This window comes from Helicoverpa zea, chromosome 24 (genome assembly GCF_022581195.2).
Source record: "Helicoverpa zea isolate HzStark_Cry1AcR chromosome 24, ilHelZeax1.1, whole genome shotgun sequence".
Classification (NCBI taxonomy): Eukaryota; Metazoa; Arthropoda; class Insecta; order Lepidoptera; family Noctuidae; genus Helicoverpa; species Helicoverpa zea.
The window spans coordinates 8,777,748-8,793,043 of NC_061475.1; the positions used below are offsets into that span (position 1 = coordinate 8,777,748).

Here is a 15,296-nt window from a genome sequence, read left to right on the forward strand (position 1 = left end):
AACTGGTCAAGAGCAAGGTCTTGTCCATGGACCTCTCATATACCTAGGAAAATAAAATTTATAATTTATTAATAAGATTTTTTTTTTAAGCACTGATCGTATAAATCGATACTTGCTGTGGAGCATATCCCAAGTGCTAGCAGTACTTAATTAAGTTTCAACTTTGGTACCTACTTTTAAATAAATAATACAAAACATACATTAGATCACTAGCTTCTGCCAGCGGTTTCACCCGCATCCCGTGGGAACCTTTGCACGAACCCGGATAAAAAGTAGCCTATAGCCTTCCTCGTTAAATGAGCTATCTAACACTGAAAGAATTTTCAAATATTTTTCAAATGGAACCAGTAGTTTGTGAGATTAGCGCGTTTACAAGCTTTAGGTTTATAATATTAGTATCTATAGGTAATAACGTTTTATTTAGAGCCATCTACTTACATTAGCGGTGTAATTGGTAACCCTTGATGTTCACCTTTGTTCTATGATTAGTTCTCATTAAGTTCTACAATTAGCCAAACATTACTTCTAGGGCTTTCCATTAAACAAGACAGAAAAGTGTATTTTTGTATTTGTAGTTTTATTTTGAGGGTGCGTAATAGATCCTCTATGTGTTATCCTGGTTATATAACAAGAATACTAATAGTTCAACAAGAATAGTTTTCAGGGACCAACGAGATTTTTTGTTAAAATTTTACAAGTACTGAAATGAGATAAAAATGTAGGAAACCATGAGACTGACCAAAAAAAATGTTGAAAGGTTCCATTCAATTGTGTATTTTCTGTCAAAATCAATGCATTTCTCATCGTTACTACTAATACTAAATCTATAGTACAAGTACAATAGTTATATTGAACTCATTGTTCTTAATGTTAATTCTTTAATCACACCCATTGTCTACCAGTTGATCCATCGTATGAATTCATATTTTTTTTACTTTCAATACACTTTTTTTGTTCATCTAGTATCTAGGTACGTAGTTTTCAACACTGTCGAGTCACTGCAACTATGTTGGGGTCGGCTTCCAGTCTAACCGGATGTAGCTGAATACCAGTGACCTCCTCAACCAGTTACCCGGGCAACACAATACCCAGACCTATAGTTTAACGTGCCCTCCTAAACACAATCATTGGTTTCAAAGATATACTTAGAAATTACATACAAACTCCTATTGGTACTTGCCTGATCTCGAATCGAACTCACACAACCATTGAGAGTTTGGTTCTTTACCCACTGGGCCAACATGCATCGGATTATTCCAAAATAATGCTCCAAAGATTTAAAAGATATTCTTTAAATAAACCTGTTCCTGTCTACACAATTCTATAGTCTGTAGTAAAAAGATCGCGTCTATAGGTACTAAGTACTACTAGCACGGAATAAAGAAAGATGAGCGGAGATGCCATAATGCAGGCATGACCAAAACGATCAGTTACGAGTGAACCAACGAGGCGTACGGGTTCTTTGTGACATCCGTCAACGATTTTTGGTATTACAAAAAAAAACAGGTATAAGAGCATCGGGTGAAGGCGTATAAGAGCGAAGACTGTAACGTTCCTCGTCCCCCGAACACCCGCATTTAGGCGCGTTACTTTCTTAGAAGATTTTCCGTTATGGCACCTCCGCTAGTCATTTTGTCCTCCATGTACTAGGTATAAATAAATGATCTCTTTAACATGAATATTAACTTAAAGTACTTCACAATTGCACTGTTTATTCCGAGGCCAATCGTCTAGGGATAAGCAGGATTGTGAATACCCTCCTTCTTTTAGAAGTCGGTAAAAGTATGATAGTAATAGTTTTGAAAGTATAACCATTTCATCAAAGTGATTCAAAAGGGCTTCAGCGTTTGGCTTTTGGCCCTACGTTCGCCTTCCAAAATTTAAGACTCTTCTTTAAGATATACGAAAATCAGATCAATATGTGGTGTTTGTATTCATTTCTTATTTTATTCGGTAAGTTGCATTTAAACTATGTAGGTATATTAATATAATGCAGCTGCAGTGTTTGTTCGGTGAAATCTCACGAACTGCTGATCCGGTAAGAAAAAATATTTCAGTGTTAGATAGCCTATTTATCGAGGAAGACTATAAACTGCTTTTTATACGGGTGCGCAGAGTTGTTCCCACGGGGCGTGGGTAAAACCGGTGGAAGCAATTTTTAAGAATATATTTACCTTAACTTTTTCCTTTACCCAATTGGTTTTCTATTGTTATCTATTATTATATGTATACCTGTATACAGGTAAGTAACAGTGCAAGTTTTCTAAGTTTGTATGTACTTCCTATGTATGTCTTGTACACCAATGACTGTGTTTTGAACCTCTTTGGCAGTCGTCATGGGTGGTCAGAAGGCATCTTATAAATCAGTTATTGGGTTGCCTGTATAACTGGGTTGAGGAGGTCAGATAGGCAGTCGCTCCTTGTAAATCATTGGTACTCAACTGCATATAGGTAGCTGGAAAAGGCTAGGCAGATGATGACTTGATGATGATGATGAATGCATGCAATAAAAAACTGGATTTCAATCTTTTGTTTGGGAGTTACAAGGACGAATACAGACCTCTTCCTTATTCCCCTTACTTTTATGCGAAGGTCTCAAAAGTTGTACAATATCAAGGCCCTTTATTTTAAAGTCAGTTAAAAATAAAATTTCCATAAATAAAACAAATGTTTAAAATTCATTCAACATTCTTTTGTGTGCACTTAGTAGCTTTATTAGGTTGATGATTAATTTACGGTCATTGACTATTTTAAATACTTTTTTAAGAAATAGATTTGGATTGCACCCAATCTAAGCGTACCCGCACACTAAAAACTTTTAGTCGGTCGATAGTAGAGCTCCACTTAATCATCGGGTCAACTGTCGGCAGTCGGCTGGCAATTTAGTCTACTGTGTGCACTTTTACTATATTTTATCCGAGGGCAAAGAAGTACCCCTGAACTCGAGTGAAACTCTGTTAGCTAAACGTGTAATCTCATAAAATTTTGAAAAGTCACTAGCCTAACTGAGGACTTACTTCTCAAAATGATGTGATTAAACCCACGTTAGACATAAGCATATTTTGCTTATTTTGAGGAGTCAAGTAAATTTTAGGAAACCTACTAACTTGCTAGGTCTCAAAAAAGTTATTTTTTTACATTGTTAGCGTAATTTTCTTTGTCTAATTATCAGCGGCAGGTTCAATGTCAGATGTCAGATCTATAGATAACACACTGTTGGTATACTAGGTCAGATCTCTGACATCGATATCTGATAGCGACTGCACGTGCTGCTGCCGCTTGGTTAAAAACTTGGTTTCATGTAAATACATACAAACCAGTAGTGCAGCCGCGGCCGACCTTAAGCTCCAAACACTCATCACCTCCCGAGCCTTTTCCCATCTATGTTGGGGTCGGCTTCCAGTCTAACCGAATGCAGCTGAGTCCTAGTGTTTTATAAGGAGTGATTGCCTATCTGGCCTCCTCATTCCAGTCCAGTAAGACTGGTGTCAGACTTACTGGCTTCTGACTACCCGTAACGACTGTCAAGGATGTTAAATGACAGTCGAGACCTACACTTTAACGTGTCATCCGAAACACAGTCATTGGTGTCCAAGATGTACTTAGAAAGTATGTAGATAAAAACTTAGAAAAGTTGCCTTGGTACTTGTCTGACCTTTTTTTTAGGAATCGAAACACACTCATACTTGAGAGGTTGGTTCTTTAGCCACTAGGCCACCACGACTTTTTTCCAAACTCCTAACACTCGTCATTATTATTTGTTACAGCACTCACAGCCAGTGTATCATCAGACTCCTCACCACAGCTGGCGCAGCGGGGCTCGTCAATAGACGCGCTGATGCAGCGACTGCAGCGAGACTCCTGGGAGCGCGAGGAAGCGCCATGCTTGCAGAGCACGCTCACACTCTTGCACAATGTCAAGAACCATACGCTGTGGGCTTCTTGGAGTAAGTAGAGATTTTTTATCACACTAATTTCATAAAGGAGTTTGGAAGTTGATAATTGATACACCCAAGCATCGGAGAGAACGTAAATGTCAGTCCTGCGCCTGATCTCTCTCTGGTCGTGTCGAATTGCCGTCCCATCGGGTTATGAGAGTGAATCGTGGTCGTTAATCGGCTAGGAGAACATCATTCGTGGAACATACACTATATTTTATGAGACTGTGGGAAAATCTCCCGATCGGGACTTTTTATCAGCAAAATCGGCAAGATCACAATGCGTGTCAATATACAAATAGGTAGGCCAATTACCTATAATTACGTAGTTAATATTCCAAGGATTGGTCGTCAGTGCCAAATTAGTAAGTACTTATTAAAATATCACATTTCATCTATTTACATTATTATATACAAACTTTAATTACTAAATAATTAAAAAAACAGTGATTGTAATTATGGCTAGCTGCCTACTACATACCCTATTGGTTTTGACTGGCTGTTACCCACGATTTCATCCGTCCGAATCCGTCCGACTGCCTGCACTGGGATAAAAAGTAGCGGATATCTAATCTCAGGCTATTACTTTATTTTTGTTCTTTAATTTTATTAGCAGTATTATTTTCTTCTGTAAGTTGCACTTATACATACATACAAACTTACGCCTTTATAACATTAGTAGGATAGTAGGACATTAAAGGAAATAGCGGCTTAATTTACATATCTACAGACATAAACTTTTGGGATGTTTGGGGTATAACATGTTGGCGGTAAGACGGGAGTGTGACCAGATAGGAACTATGCTCAAAATTTGTAAAGGTTTGACGGATGCACCTGATATCCTTAATGAGCTGATTCGACTATACACGCCGAATAATTATCTCCGCAGCAGAAGGCATCGTCTGTTAGACGTGCCTCCGTGTCGAACCGCAGCCCGCGCTACGGCTCCTGTACCGCGCGTGAATACGATCAACAAACTCGTTGAAGCCAACCCGGACTGCGATAAATTTGACGATAAATTTGTCCATATGATGAGAGTATGCCTAAAGTTTTGTGAAAACAATTTCTAATTTTATTATTTGTTACTAACGTGTTTTTTTACTTTATTTTCATTTTATTTTATTCTTTAATATTATTTTATACTTTAGTTAACTGTATTTTTAAGTTTTTATTTTTCATTTTAAATTTAAGTTTACGATTTATGTAATTGGCTGCTAAAGCCGTGTAAGTCGAATAAATAAATAAATAAATATGTAAGTACCTACCTAATACCTAATGTATTAGTTATGCAGTAACATTAATTGTACTTCATGAGGTTAATGGGTTAATTGGTTAATAATGAAAGATTAATTAATTCTCATTCAGACTAAAAATTTTTGAATGGTATTAGGAATTATTAATGTATACTTTTACACCTACTAATATATAAAGAGGAAAAATTGGATTGTTTGTTTGTTTGAATCGAGTAGGCTTCAGAACTACAGAGCCGAATAATTCTTTCAGTATTGGGAAGGTGCACTATATGCACTGAACATGGGCTATTTTAATATTGGCTGCTTTAACCGGGTACGACAAAAAGTTTCCCAGGTGCACGGGTGAAACTACGCGGAACACCCTGTAATAAATAAATCGTTTTAGTAACGACTTATTTGCTTGAAAATATTTTATGACGAAGAATGCATATGAAAGACTATCCTCATTTTCGCAAAATTTAAGAAATCGTTTTTTGTGCATACCTAGACTACTGTTTTGATAATTTCCGCTTTTCACATTTTTCTAACAAACGTGAATCTGCATTTCTCATTTCATTTTCCAGTTTGGAACGCCAACACGGCAGCCAGTGGGAACCTGTTCGGTTCGCTGACGAACTTCGGTAACTTCGACCAGTGCCTGAAGCCGCCCTGGCTGCGCACACATCCTCACTTCAGCACCAAGTACTGCGTCGCGAGACTCACGCTCACTGATCACAAGAAGACTGCACCTGACTATGATCCTTATGGCTCTGTGGAGGAATATCTTAATGTGAGTAGATAATTGTAGGTAGGTAGGTACTAAAGTGTAGTAGGTAGTATAATAGGCATGATGACAGTAATCAAAAATCATTAAAATAATATATTTATTAAATTAAACTTGAAGCTTGGAATATAAAACGCGCATTGTTTTCTTTATTAATAATGTGATTGATATGTATTTTTATAAAATAAAATTACGAAATAAGGCAATCCGCCATGATATCTTGAACACCAATCAGAGCTCGTGACGTCATTTCTCAAAACAACTCGCGCGAAAGCGCGCGAACGTCACATTTCGTTATTGTGAACTTCCACTGCGATCTTTGTTTTTAATTAATTAATTGTTTATAACACGAGTTATGGAGCCCGGATTTATCAAGGCAAACAGCGCTAATTTGCCTAGAATTGATATCATAATGCTGGGAAAGTTTTTGGCATCAAATAAAGATTTTTGTTCAGCTGAATTTAGAAATGTTAAAACTTCCATATAAGTATACTAGTTTAATTAAAAAACAATGAGAGATGAAACCTAAGCTCGAAATAGTTATTTACATTATAAACTATGCTAGAATCTAGAGAACTACGTAATAACTTACATCAAAGTGATCTTCACAAAAATAAAGTTGTACCCTGGGCAATATTGCTTTTGAATCTCGCCTTGCAAGTTTAAGCCACTTGTTTCGTATTTTTTTATTGTGAGGAACGTACACAAATAACTTATCAGGAGTTGTTTTGGATGTGTTCTTACACTGGGGGACCCCACAACACCTATGCCCTTTCGAATTCATATTTAATAACACAAAAAACTTAATTATTGCACGAGCGTTGTTTACTTGCGTCTTGTAATTTCAGTCGTGACGTCACAAGTGACGACATGACACTGACAAGCGTTTTCGCGCCGGATTCAAAGTGGACAGAGAAAAATGCAATTATTTGATAAAAAATCATCGCATTTTCTTAAAATTAATAATTTTTCATATAAAATAGACGTATACCTACATCATACAAAGGAATTTAAAAATTTGTCATCATGCCTATTGCAAGTATTGTGGCCAAGTCAGGGTTCGAAACAGACATCTCGATCACAAACTGCCTCGTTAGTCTAGTTGTCACATAGCGCAACTGTGGTTTAGGAGGTCTCGGGTTCGTTCCCCGGGTCGGACCGAAATTACTTTGTGGTTTTAAGAAACTTTCATTGGTGATCGACACACCTGCACGTTATCTTTCTCCGGTCGTGTTGGTTTGCCAGATATGGGGCTAAGAGAGTGAAGGATTAGGGAGTGCATCAGTGTCTGATTGAATTCTTGTGCACTATAATATATACTGCGCAGTTGGACAATTTCCTTATATGACAACAGTCGCCGCGGCGGAAAATCGGCTAGGGCTCCATCCATTTTTACTTTCATTATACCCGGCAGCGCAAGATGGAGGGTTTTGTTTTTCTCTATAGAGTCTATAAGTCTTGTATTTCCTTCAGTCTCCGACACCATCGGGTTTGCCATCGAATGAGCTAGTATGGGGTGTATGCGTGCCGGCGTCGTGCGGCGCTCGCGGCGCGGCGCGGCTCGGCGCGGCGATGTGTGACGTCACCGCGTGCGCACCCCGCGCGCCCAACGTGACTGTCGACCACTGCCAAACTGCTGGAGATAATAAGCCATATGACACGGGATATCATATTTTTATGTGAGTAGTTTTCAAAAATTATATCAACATTATCTATCTAGCCTAGGTTACTAACTTGATGACGGCAGATAGAAGAGTATCATCATCCTCCGAGCCTTTTCCCAACTATGTTAGGGTCGGCTTCCAGTCTAACCGGATTCAGCTGAGTACCAGTGCTTTACAAAGAGCGACTGCCTATCTGACCTCCTCAACCCAGTTACCCGGGCAACCCGATACCCCTTGGTTAGACTGGTGTCAGACTTACTGGCTTCTGACTACCCGTAACGACTGTCAAGGATGTTAAATGACAGCCGGGACCTACAGTTTAACGTGCCATCCGAAACACAGTCATTGGTGTCTAAGATATACTTAGAAAGTACATACAAACTTAGAAAAGTTGCATTGGTACTCGCCTGGCCTGGAATCGAACCCGCGCCCTCATACTCGAGAGGTTGGTTCTTTGCCCACTAGGCCACCCCGACATCGCACATCGCACATCAGATAGAAGAGTATGAAAGGAGAAATGCTGCGCTGAATCTAAATAAAATTGGGATAAGGGCAGGGGGATAGTGATGATGATATCTACCTAGCCTTTTCCCAACTATGTTGAAGTCGGCTTTCAGTCAAACCGAATGCAGCTGAGTACCAGTGTTTTATCTGACTTATCTGACCTCCTCAAACCAGTTACCCGGACAACCTAATGCCAGGCAAATTACGTAGCAACTATTCAGTAATCTGTGGTATAGCAGTTAATCCGGTGTCTTAAACGTTTTAAATTGTTATTAACTATATAGATTAAATAGTGTTTACTATTCAAAAGACAGTTGTTAACCTAGATACACGTTAAAGAGTATAGCCGTTGTCGACAGTTGATCTGGATGCAATTATTATTTCTTTAATAGAATGTGTTAACCTTGCAGACTAATCGTCTTTTTAAATATATCAGTATCTTATCACTACATAGTATAAAACAAAGTCGCTTTTTCTGTCCCTGTATCCCTACGTCCCTGTGTCCCTTTGTACGCCTAAATCTTCAAAACTACGCAACCGATTTAATATAGCGATTGAAGCACAGGGTTTATGTGTATAATAACATCGAATAAATAGTGGGGAAATTCTGTCATTTGTGCGAAGCTTGGGTCGCTAGTTTGATATATGATACTAGAGTTTCTTGCGAGTTCTTCTCCATTAGACCCTCTCCTTGGAACCGTGCACCTTGACGTTTCGTAAGCACCATTAATAAATCCATATGAAAACCTTGACTTTGATTCATTTTCAGAATACTAATAGGATCGTTGATACTTACTGCTGCAACTTCCACCTGTTATCAAAGTTTTTTTGACCAAGAAGAACATCCTGCAAAGAGTTTACGTAAGTTATATATTTCTAACTAGCTGATCCCGCGATCTTCGTATCGTTTAAGCCTTCCCTGGATCCCTACGAACATTTTAAAACCAAAATTAACTAAATCGGTCCAGTCATTCTTGAGTTTTAGTCAGACTAACGAACAGCAATTCATTTTTATATATAAGAGAAGATACAAAAGGCACTCGCTTGTCATTTTAGAGTGCTGGCCCATTGCAGTCTAATAGTCGGCCAAAAAAGCAAAATAATGTAAGTACCTACTTAATGTTTCAGAAACAATTATAACGAAATCGTTCTGTATTAAGAAGAATACTCAAGACTTAATGAAGAAGAATAATGGAGAAATCCAGTCGCTCCACGGCATAAGATTCTTATCAGCATTTATGATCTTAACAATACACGAGTTCTTCTATATGATGATGTTTGGAGTTGCCAATATGAGAGATTTTAAGGTAAATTAAAAACTTAGTAATATTAAATCTTCTTCTAACTTATCTAGGTATTTTAATGACACATCAATAAATCCTTTGAATAAAAACCATCCATTGTCCTACAATAATGCTACAATGCTCACATGACATATCATTGACATTTTGGACGTGAGAAGGGTTCAAATTAGACCTTGAAATCTCAAGATATTAATACCTTTTATTGTAAGTGACATCAAGATCCTATTGAGACGGAAAGCTCTGTCATTGTTTAAGCATCAATCAGCAATTTTATTTCTAATTATATCAGATGTAACTTATTAGAAAGCCTCTTCTTATCAAGGGAGTTACAAGTATGATCACATAGCAAGTCCGAGTATCAGATTTTTCTCAAATCCGCCTGACGGCCTCTGACGTGGATTGATAACAACGATGGCTATAACTGTTTAGCATTCGGAAAATTCGGCTTTACGAGCCCTGCCAAACACGGAGGTTTAACACTGCCAACTTCCAGATTCGGACTGCTTTCTGAAAGTTTCTAAAACCCACAAAGCTATTTCGGATCAATCCGAGAATCGAACCCGAGACCGCGTGCACGGCAGTCGCGCTATGAGACAGCTAGACCAACTTAGCAGTCATAAATGTTCTATGATCATCTCATGCCCATACTATGGCAATCGGTTTTTACTTGAATTGACTTTAACCATAATAATTGTTTTAATTACAGGGCACTGAAGGAATAATAAGTACCCTTCTTCACGGCGATGTGTTTGTGGATGGTTTCCTCGCCATATCTGGTCTTCTTCATGTTAAGGGCCTTCTAAGTAACATTAATAGACCCCAAAATTTATTCAGCATTCTATGGAAACGTTATATGAGGTACGTCATCTTAACTTATTCTTAATCGACCACATAAACAAATCTAGTTTTTGAACATCTTTGGCATTCGTTACGGGTAGTCAGAAAGCTGGTAAGTTTGATAACCAGTCTTACCTAAAGGTATTGGGTTGCCCGCACAGCTGGATGAAGAGGTCAGATAGGCTGTCGCTCCTTGTAAAAAGTTGGGATATTTTTCGACTTCCAGTCCAACCGGGTGCAACTGTGTACTAGTGTTTGACAAGGAGCGACTGCTTTCTGACCTCCTCAACTCAGTTACCCGGGCAACAAAATACCCCTTTCTAAAACCAGTAATATTTTTTTATTTCAGATTAATTGGACCATTCGCAATGGTCATGTTCTACCTAACTTCAATGGCTCACCACGCCGGGTCAGGTCCGTTCTGGTTGCAAAGCAATAAGGTGGAAGCTGATGTCTGTGCCAAGAACTGGATATGGAGCTTACTCATGATTAACACTGATCTTAAAACTGCTGTAAGTAGGTTCAACATTAATGAATTCTACATCTATTCTTGTATATTATTCTAAGATATGGGCTTTGATGCCTGAATTAAATTGTTAAATAAATAATCTATATTAATAATATAATTCAATATCCACCAAACTTAGCGCTTTTAAGTTGTTTGTACTGTCTGTTTAATTTAATAACGCAAAACCAGCGGGTGCTATCATATATCTTAATGGGTGCCAAGGAAGACAAAATGACGAACGTTGATACCATAATGGACAATCTCCTAAGAAAGTAATGTGACCAACATGCGGGTGTTCGAGGAACGAGGAACGTTACTGTCTGTCTACGCCCTAATACGTCTTCTTCGGAACCCAATTTTTTTTAACCAAATCACCAGTCAATTGTTGACAGTTTTGTCAATGAACCCGAACGCCCCATTATTTTACGAGTGACTGACCGTTTTGTATTTGACTTAGAGTACGGCACCTGACCTACCTCTCTTATGGCATCCCTGCCCATATTTCCTTCCTCCTTAGTGATGCATTTCACGTTTTTATTTCCAGTGCCATGTAGTCACTTGGTACATATCCTGTGATTACCAACTGACAGTCTTGGCAACTATACTCTTCTACCTTTACAAGAAGAACAGAAGACTTGGTTTTACTACTTTCGCTGTCGCAGCTACCGTCTCCCTGATTGTACCAGCAGTTCTGACGTATTGGTACCGGCTGCCTGTCGTGTTTTTTATGGACATTGGGTAAGAACGTGAATTTCATATTTAAAGATCTCAAGAAAGGTTTTCATAAACTGAACGTGCAGTTTAAATCGTCCAATACTTTTATGGTAAAAAAATAACTGTAATAATATACCTAAAACCATTACGAATGCTGTGGGTGCAGCGAAAAGGAAAGTCAGACTCTTACTGACTGAAGTCCAACATGTTCCTTCTTGTCTTTGTTTACTTTCGAACGCAGTAACTCTTTCGAACTATCCCGCAAATATACCTAAAACTTTCTTCTAAGTCTGAAAAATAATATATTAAAACAGCATAATATATTAAATCAGTTCAATCGCGCTCAAACATAAATACAGGTCATACTGAGAACCTCCTATTTTTGAAGTCGATTAAAAATAAATATTGCTCCAGAATCGTGATCCCGATAATCTATATCATTTTCAGCCAGTGGTACCGAGGCGTTCATGAATATTGGCAGGCCAGCATCACCTACACTCCGAGCTACAGTCGCGCTGGCGCCTACCTCGTCGGCGTCGCCATGGGATACCTCATGACTCTCTACAAGCCTGATGATTATAGGAAGACTGTGTCTAAAGTAGGTCCATTATCTCCCGTGCCTTTTCACAACTATGAACTATATGATGCGGCTGAGTACCAGTGTTTTACAAGGAGCGACTGCCTATCTGACCTCCTCAACCCAGTTACCTGGGCAACCCAATACCACTTGGTAAGACTGGTGTCAGACTTACTAGCTTCTGACTATCCGTAACGACTGTCAAAGATGTTCGAATTACAGTATGGGCCAACCAGTTTATCGTGCCTTTCGAAATACGGAAAAGTTTGTTATGACACTCATAAGATGGCCACCCATCCACGGACCAACCACACTAAGCGTTGCTTAACCTTATCATGGGTCGAATTCTTACCTTGTGAAAGTTGACTGAATCCCTTTTTAATTCAATAGTTATTCTTGTATTAACTTAATGGAGGTTTTCCCTTTCATTTCAGACATGGTCCACACTAGGTATTGCTGTAGCCCTACCAACAATGGCATTCATAAGTTTACTAGGAAAATACTACTACCTTCGGGACTATGAACCTCTAGAGGTTGCAGTTGTAGCTGCCACCAACAGAGTGGTTTGGGCTGTGAGCATCTGTTGTGTCATAGGATTATGCGAGTATGGGACTGTTCGTAAGTATAAAGATGTGGGCATTAAATGATTGAGAAATGGGTTTGTGTGATTTTCTACTGAAGAAAAATCAGAATGACCTCTATCGAATGTCTCTATCGCTTTAAGGTTGGCTGTAAGAGAACCCAATTCTGGGTTAAGCTCGCCGTTGTACATAACTGTCTGTATTCCTTATGTATTTACTGTTTAGTGTGCAATAAAGAATAAGAATGGTTTAACAAAGTTATAGTTCGGCCATTCAGAGAATGCGTTCCTGACACGTCGCGATTGAACTGACGACGTAACTTTGCAATGGCGTTGCAGTTACGATAAAAATATTTTTGCTGGTTGTTTACCGTTTTAACAATTGAGGAGCATTAAAACAACATTATTATATCAATAATCAATGAATGTAGTTACGTCGTCAGTTCAATCGCGACGTGTCAGGAACGCATTCTCTGAATGGCCGAACTATAGGGTCTAGTGAAAATTACATGCTTCGATTTTTAGCTATGTTTAACCAATTTTGAATCTCTGACAATAATTTCATACTGAGAAAAATGTTTACTAATAATATAAAGCTGCAGAGTTTGCTTGAACTGATATCTCAGGGACTGATCTTTCAGTGTTACATAGCTCATTTATCAAGTACGTCATAGGATAATTTTTCGCGATAAAGTTCTCACGGGATGCGGTTGAAAACGCGACCGAAGCTACTCATTTTTATAAATCTCATATCACTTGCTTTTCATTTACTTACTTCAAGTTTCTTCAACAGTAAACCTAACTCAAACCCCATCTTCTAATAAACCAATGTTGTTTCCAGCAATACTTTCAGACATTCTAAACTGGGTGGCGTTCACCCCTCTCAGTAAACTCTCCTACGGTATATACCTGATTCATCCTCTAGTTATACAACGTAAGAAGTACATACAAAGAGCACCCATTACGTACGATACATATTCATTGGTAAGCAAGATTATTTCCTAAGTTTTAAGCTTTTTAGCGTTATTTAATGTTACTAAGGCAAAGTCAAAATCATTTATTAAAGTAAGTTTTTAGATTAGCTCTCTTTAACGTCAAAATTACAAAAAACCGGCCAAGTGCGAGTCGGACTCGCGCACGAAGGGTTCCGTACCATTATTTATAAAACGGACAAAAAAATCACGTTTGCTGTATGGGAGCCCCCTAAAATATTTATTCAATTTTAGTTTTCAGTATTTGTTGTTATAGCGGCAACAATAATATATCATCTGTGAAAATTTCAGCTCTCTAACCATAACGGTTCATGAGATACAGCCTGGTCACAGACGGACGGACGGACGGACAGAGGAGCGAAAACAATAGGGTCCCGTTTTACCCTTTGGGTACGGAACCCTAAAAATGACGGCACTCCCAAAACGCCCCCATTTCACCACTTCCTAGTGTTATGGCTGAAAAGAAGAAGCGGTGAAGAATAAACCCAGCAACACAGCTGTCTATTACAATTTACAATTTGCTATAGTCATACGTGGCTATTTAACCGACTTCCCAAAATGGAGGAGGTTTTCAATTCGTCAAAATCTTTTTTATGTATGTTCACCGATTATGCAAAGATGCGAAATGCTTTTTTTATAGGGTATACTTCCCAGGTGGTCCCATAGTTTTCAGATCAGGATCTGATGATGGAAACCCTGAGAAATCGAGAGCAACTTTCCACTCCTAACACTAACATAGGTGTATATGTAAAAACATCTTAATAGAGCGATTTTTCATGTCGACTTAGTTTTACTTTTTTTTTGGTCCTTCTTCCAGTTTTTAGATGCGATGGGGACCCTAGTTGCGTCTACAGGGCTCAGCTATGTTATGTGGTTACTCGTTGAAGCTCCAGTTATTAACTTGACGAACCAACTAATATTTAACAGGTATGTCAAAGTCAAAGCCTTTATTATTATTATTGTGTAATTCTATGTCTTGGTTTGAGTAATCCCCCTAACCTTTTCTCGGATAACTGGGTTGTGGAGGTCAGATAGGCAGTCGCTCCATATAAAACTCTGGTACTCAGCTGCATCCGGTTAGACTGGGAGCCGACCCCAACAAATTTCGGCAAAGTCTAGGCAGCTAAAATTAGTACTTGTGTATTAAAAATGTACTGTTTTTAATTTCAGATCTAAGAAATTGCCACCAAGTAAAGTTCCTGATCAAAATACTCAAGATGAAGACGTAACTGAAATATTAAAACCATCTTCTGTTCGACCAATATCAAGAAGATTAGCGGCTAGATAATCCAGTTTAGGGTGTATTTAAATAAGACTAGTATAGACTTTTACATTTGTATAATTATTTACAATAAATCTTTGGCACTACTAAAATACATTACTGTTTTAAATAGTTAACTACCCAACATAACTATGTAAATAATTGTTATTAAAAATACAAAAAAAAAAGCATATTGAACGACAAATTCCTATTCCCAAACAGAAATGTTACATCTCGTGAATGCATTACCAATCATACATAAAAATATCTAGCAAAAATCCATAAAAGAACAAACACATAGTGTTCCGTCCGGGAATCAAACCAGTGACATTCCACATGACTGCTAATTATTCATCCATTAAGAAAATAGTCAGCATTCATGCATCATCCTCCTGCCCATA

The 15,296-nt window shown here is 38.3% G+C and overlaps 1 protein-coding gene across 1 annotated transcript; it reads left to right on the forward strand.

Annotated features, from left to right (window-relative positions):
• Window positions 1–1,708: 1,708 nt before the first annotated feature.
• Window positions 1,709–15,010, forward strand: LOC124642245 (nose resistant to fluoxetine protein 6-like). Its single transcript, XM_047180587.1, has 14 exons — window positions 1,709–1,953; window positions 3,768–3,947; window positions 5,755–5,960; window positions 7,428–7,633; window positions 8,892–8,983; window positions 9,251–9,429; window positions 10,133–10,284; window positions 10,613–10,775; window positions 11,316–11,509; window positions 11,933–12,083; window positions 12,497–12,680; window positions 13,484–13,626; window positions 14,452–14,561; window positions 14,805–15,010. The coding sequence occupies exons 1-14, from the start codon at window positions 1,920–1,922 to the stop codon at window positions 14,920–14,922; spliced, it is 2,112 nt and encodes a 703-aa protein (XP_047036543.1). The 5' UTR covers window positions 1,709–1,919; the 3' UTR covers window positions 14,923–15,010.
• The last annotated feature ends 286 nt before the right edge of the window (window positions 15,011–15,296 follow it).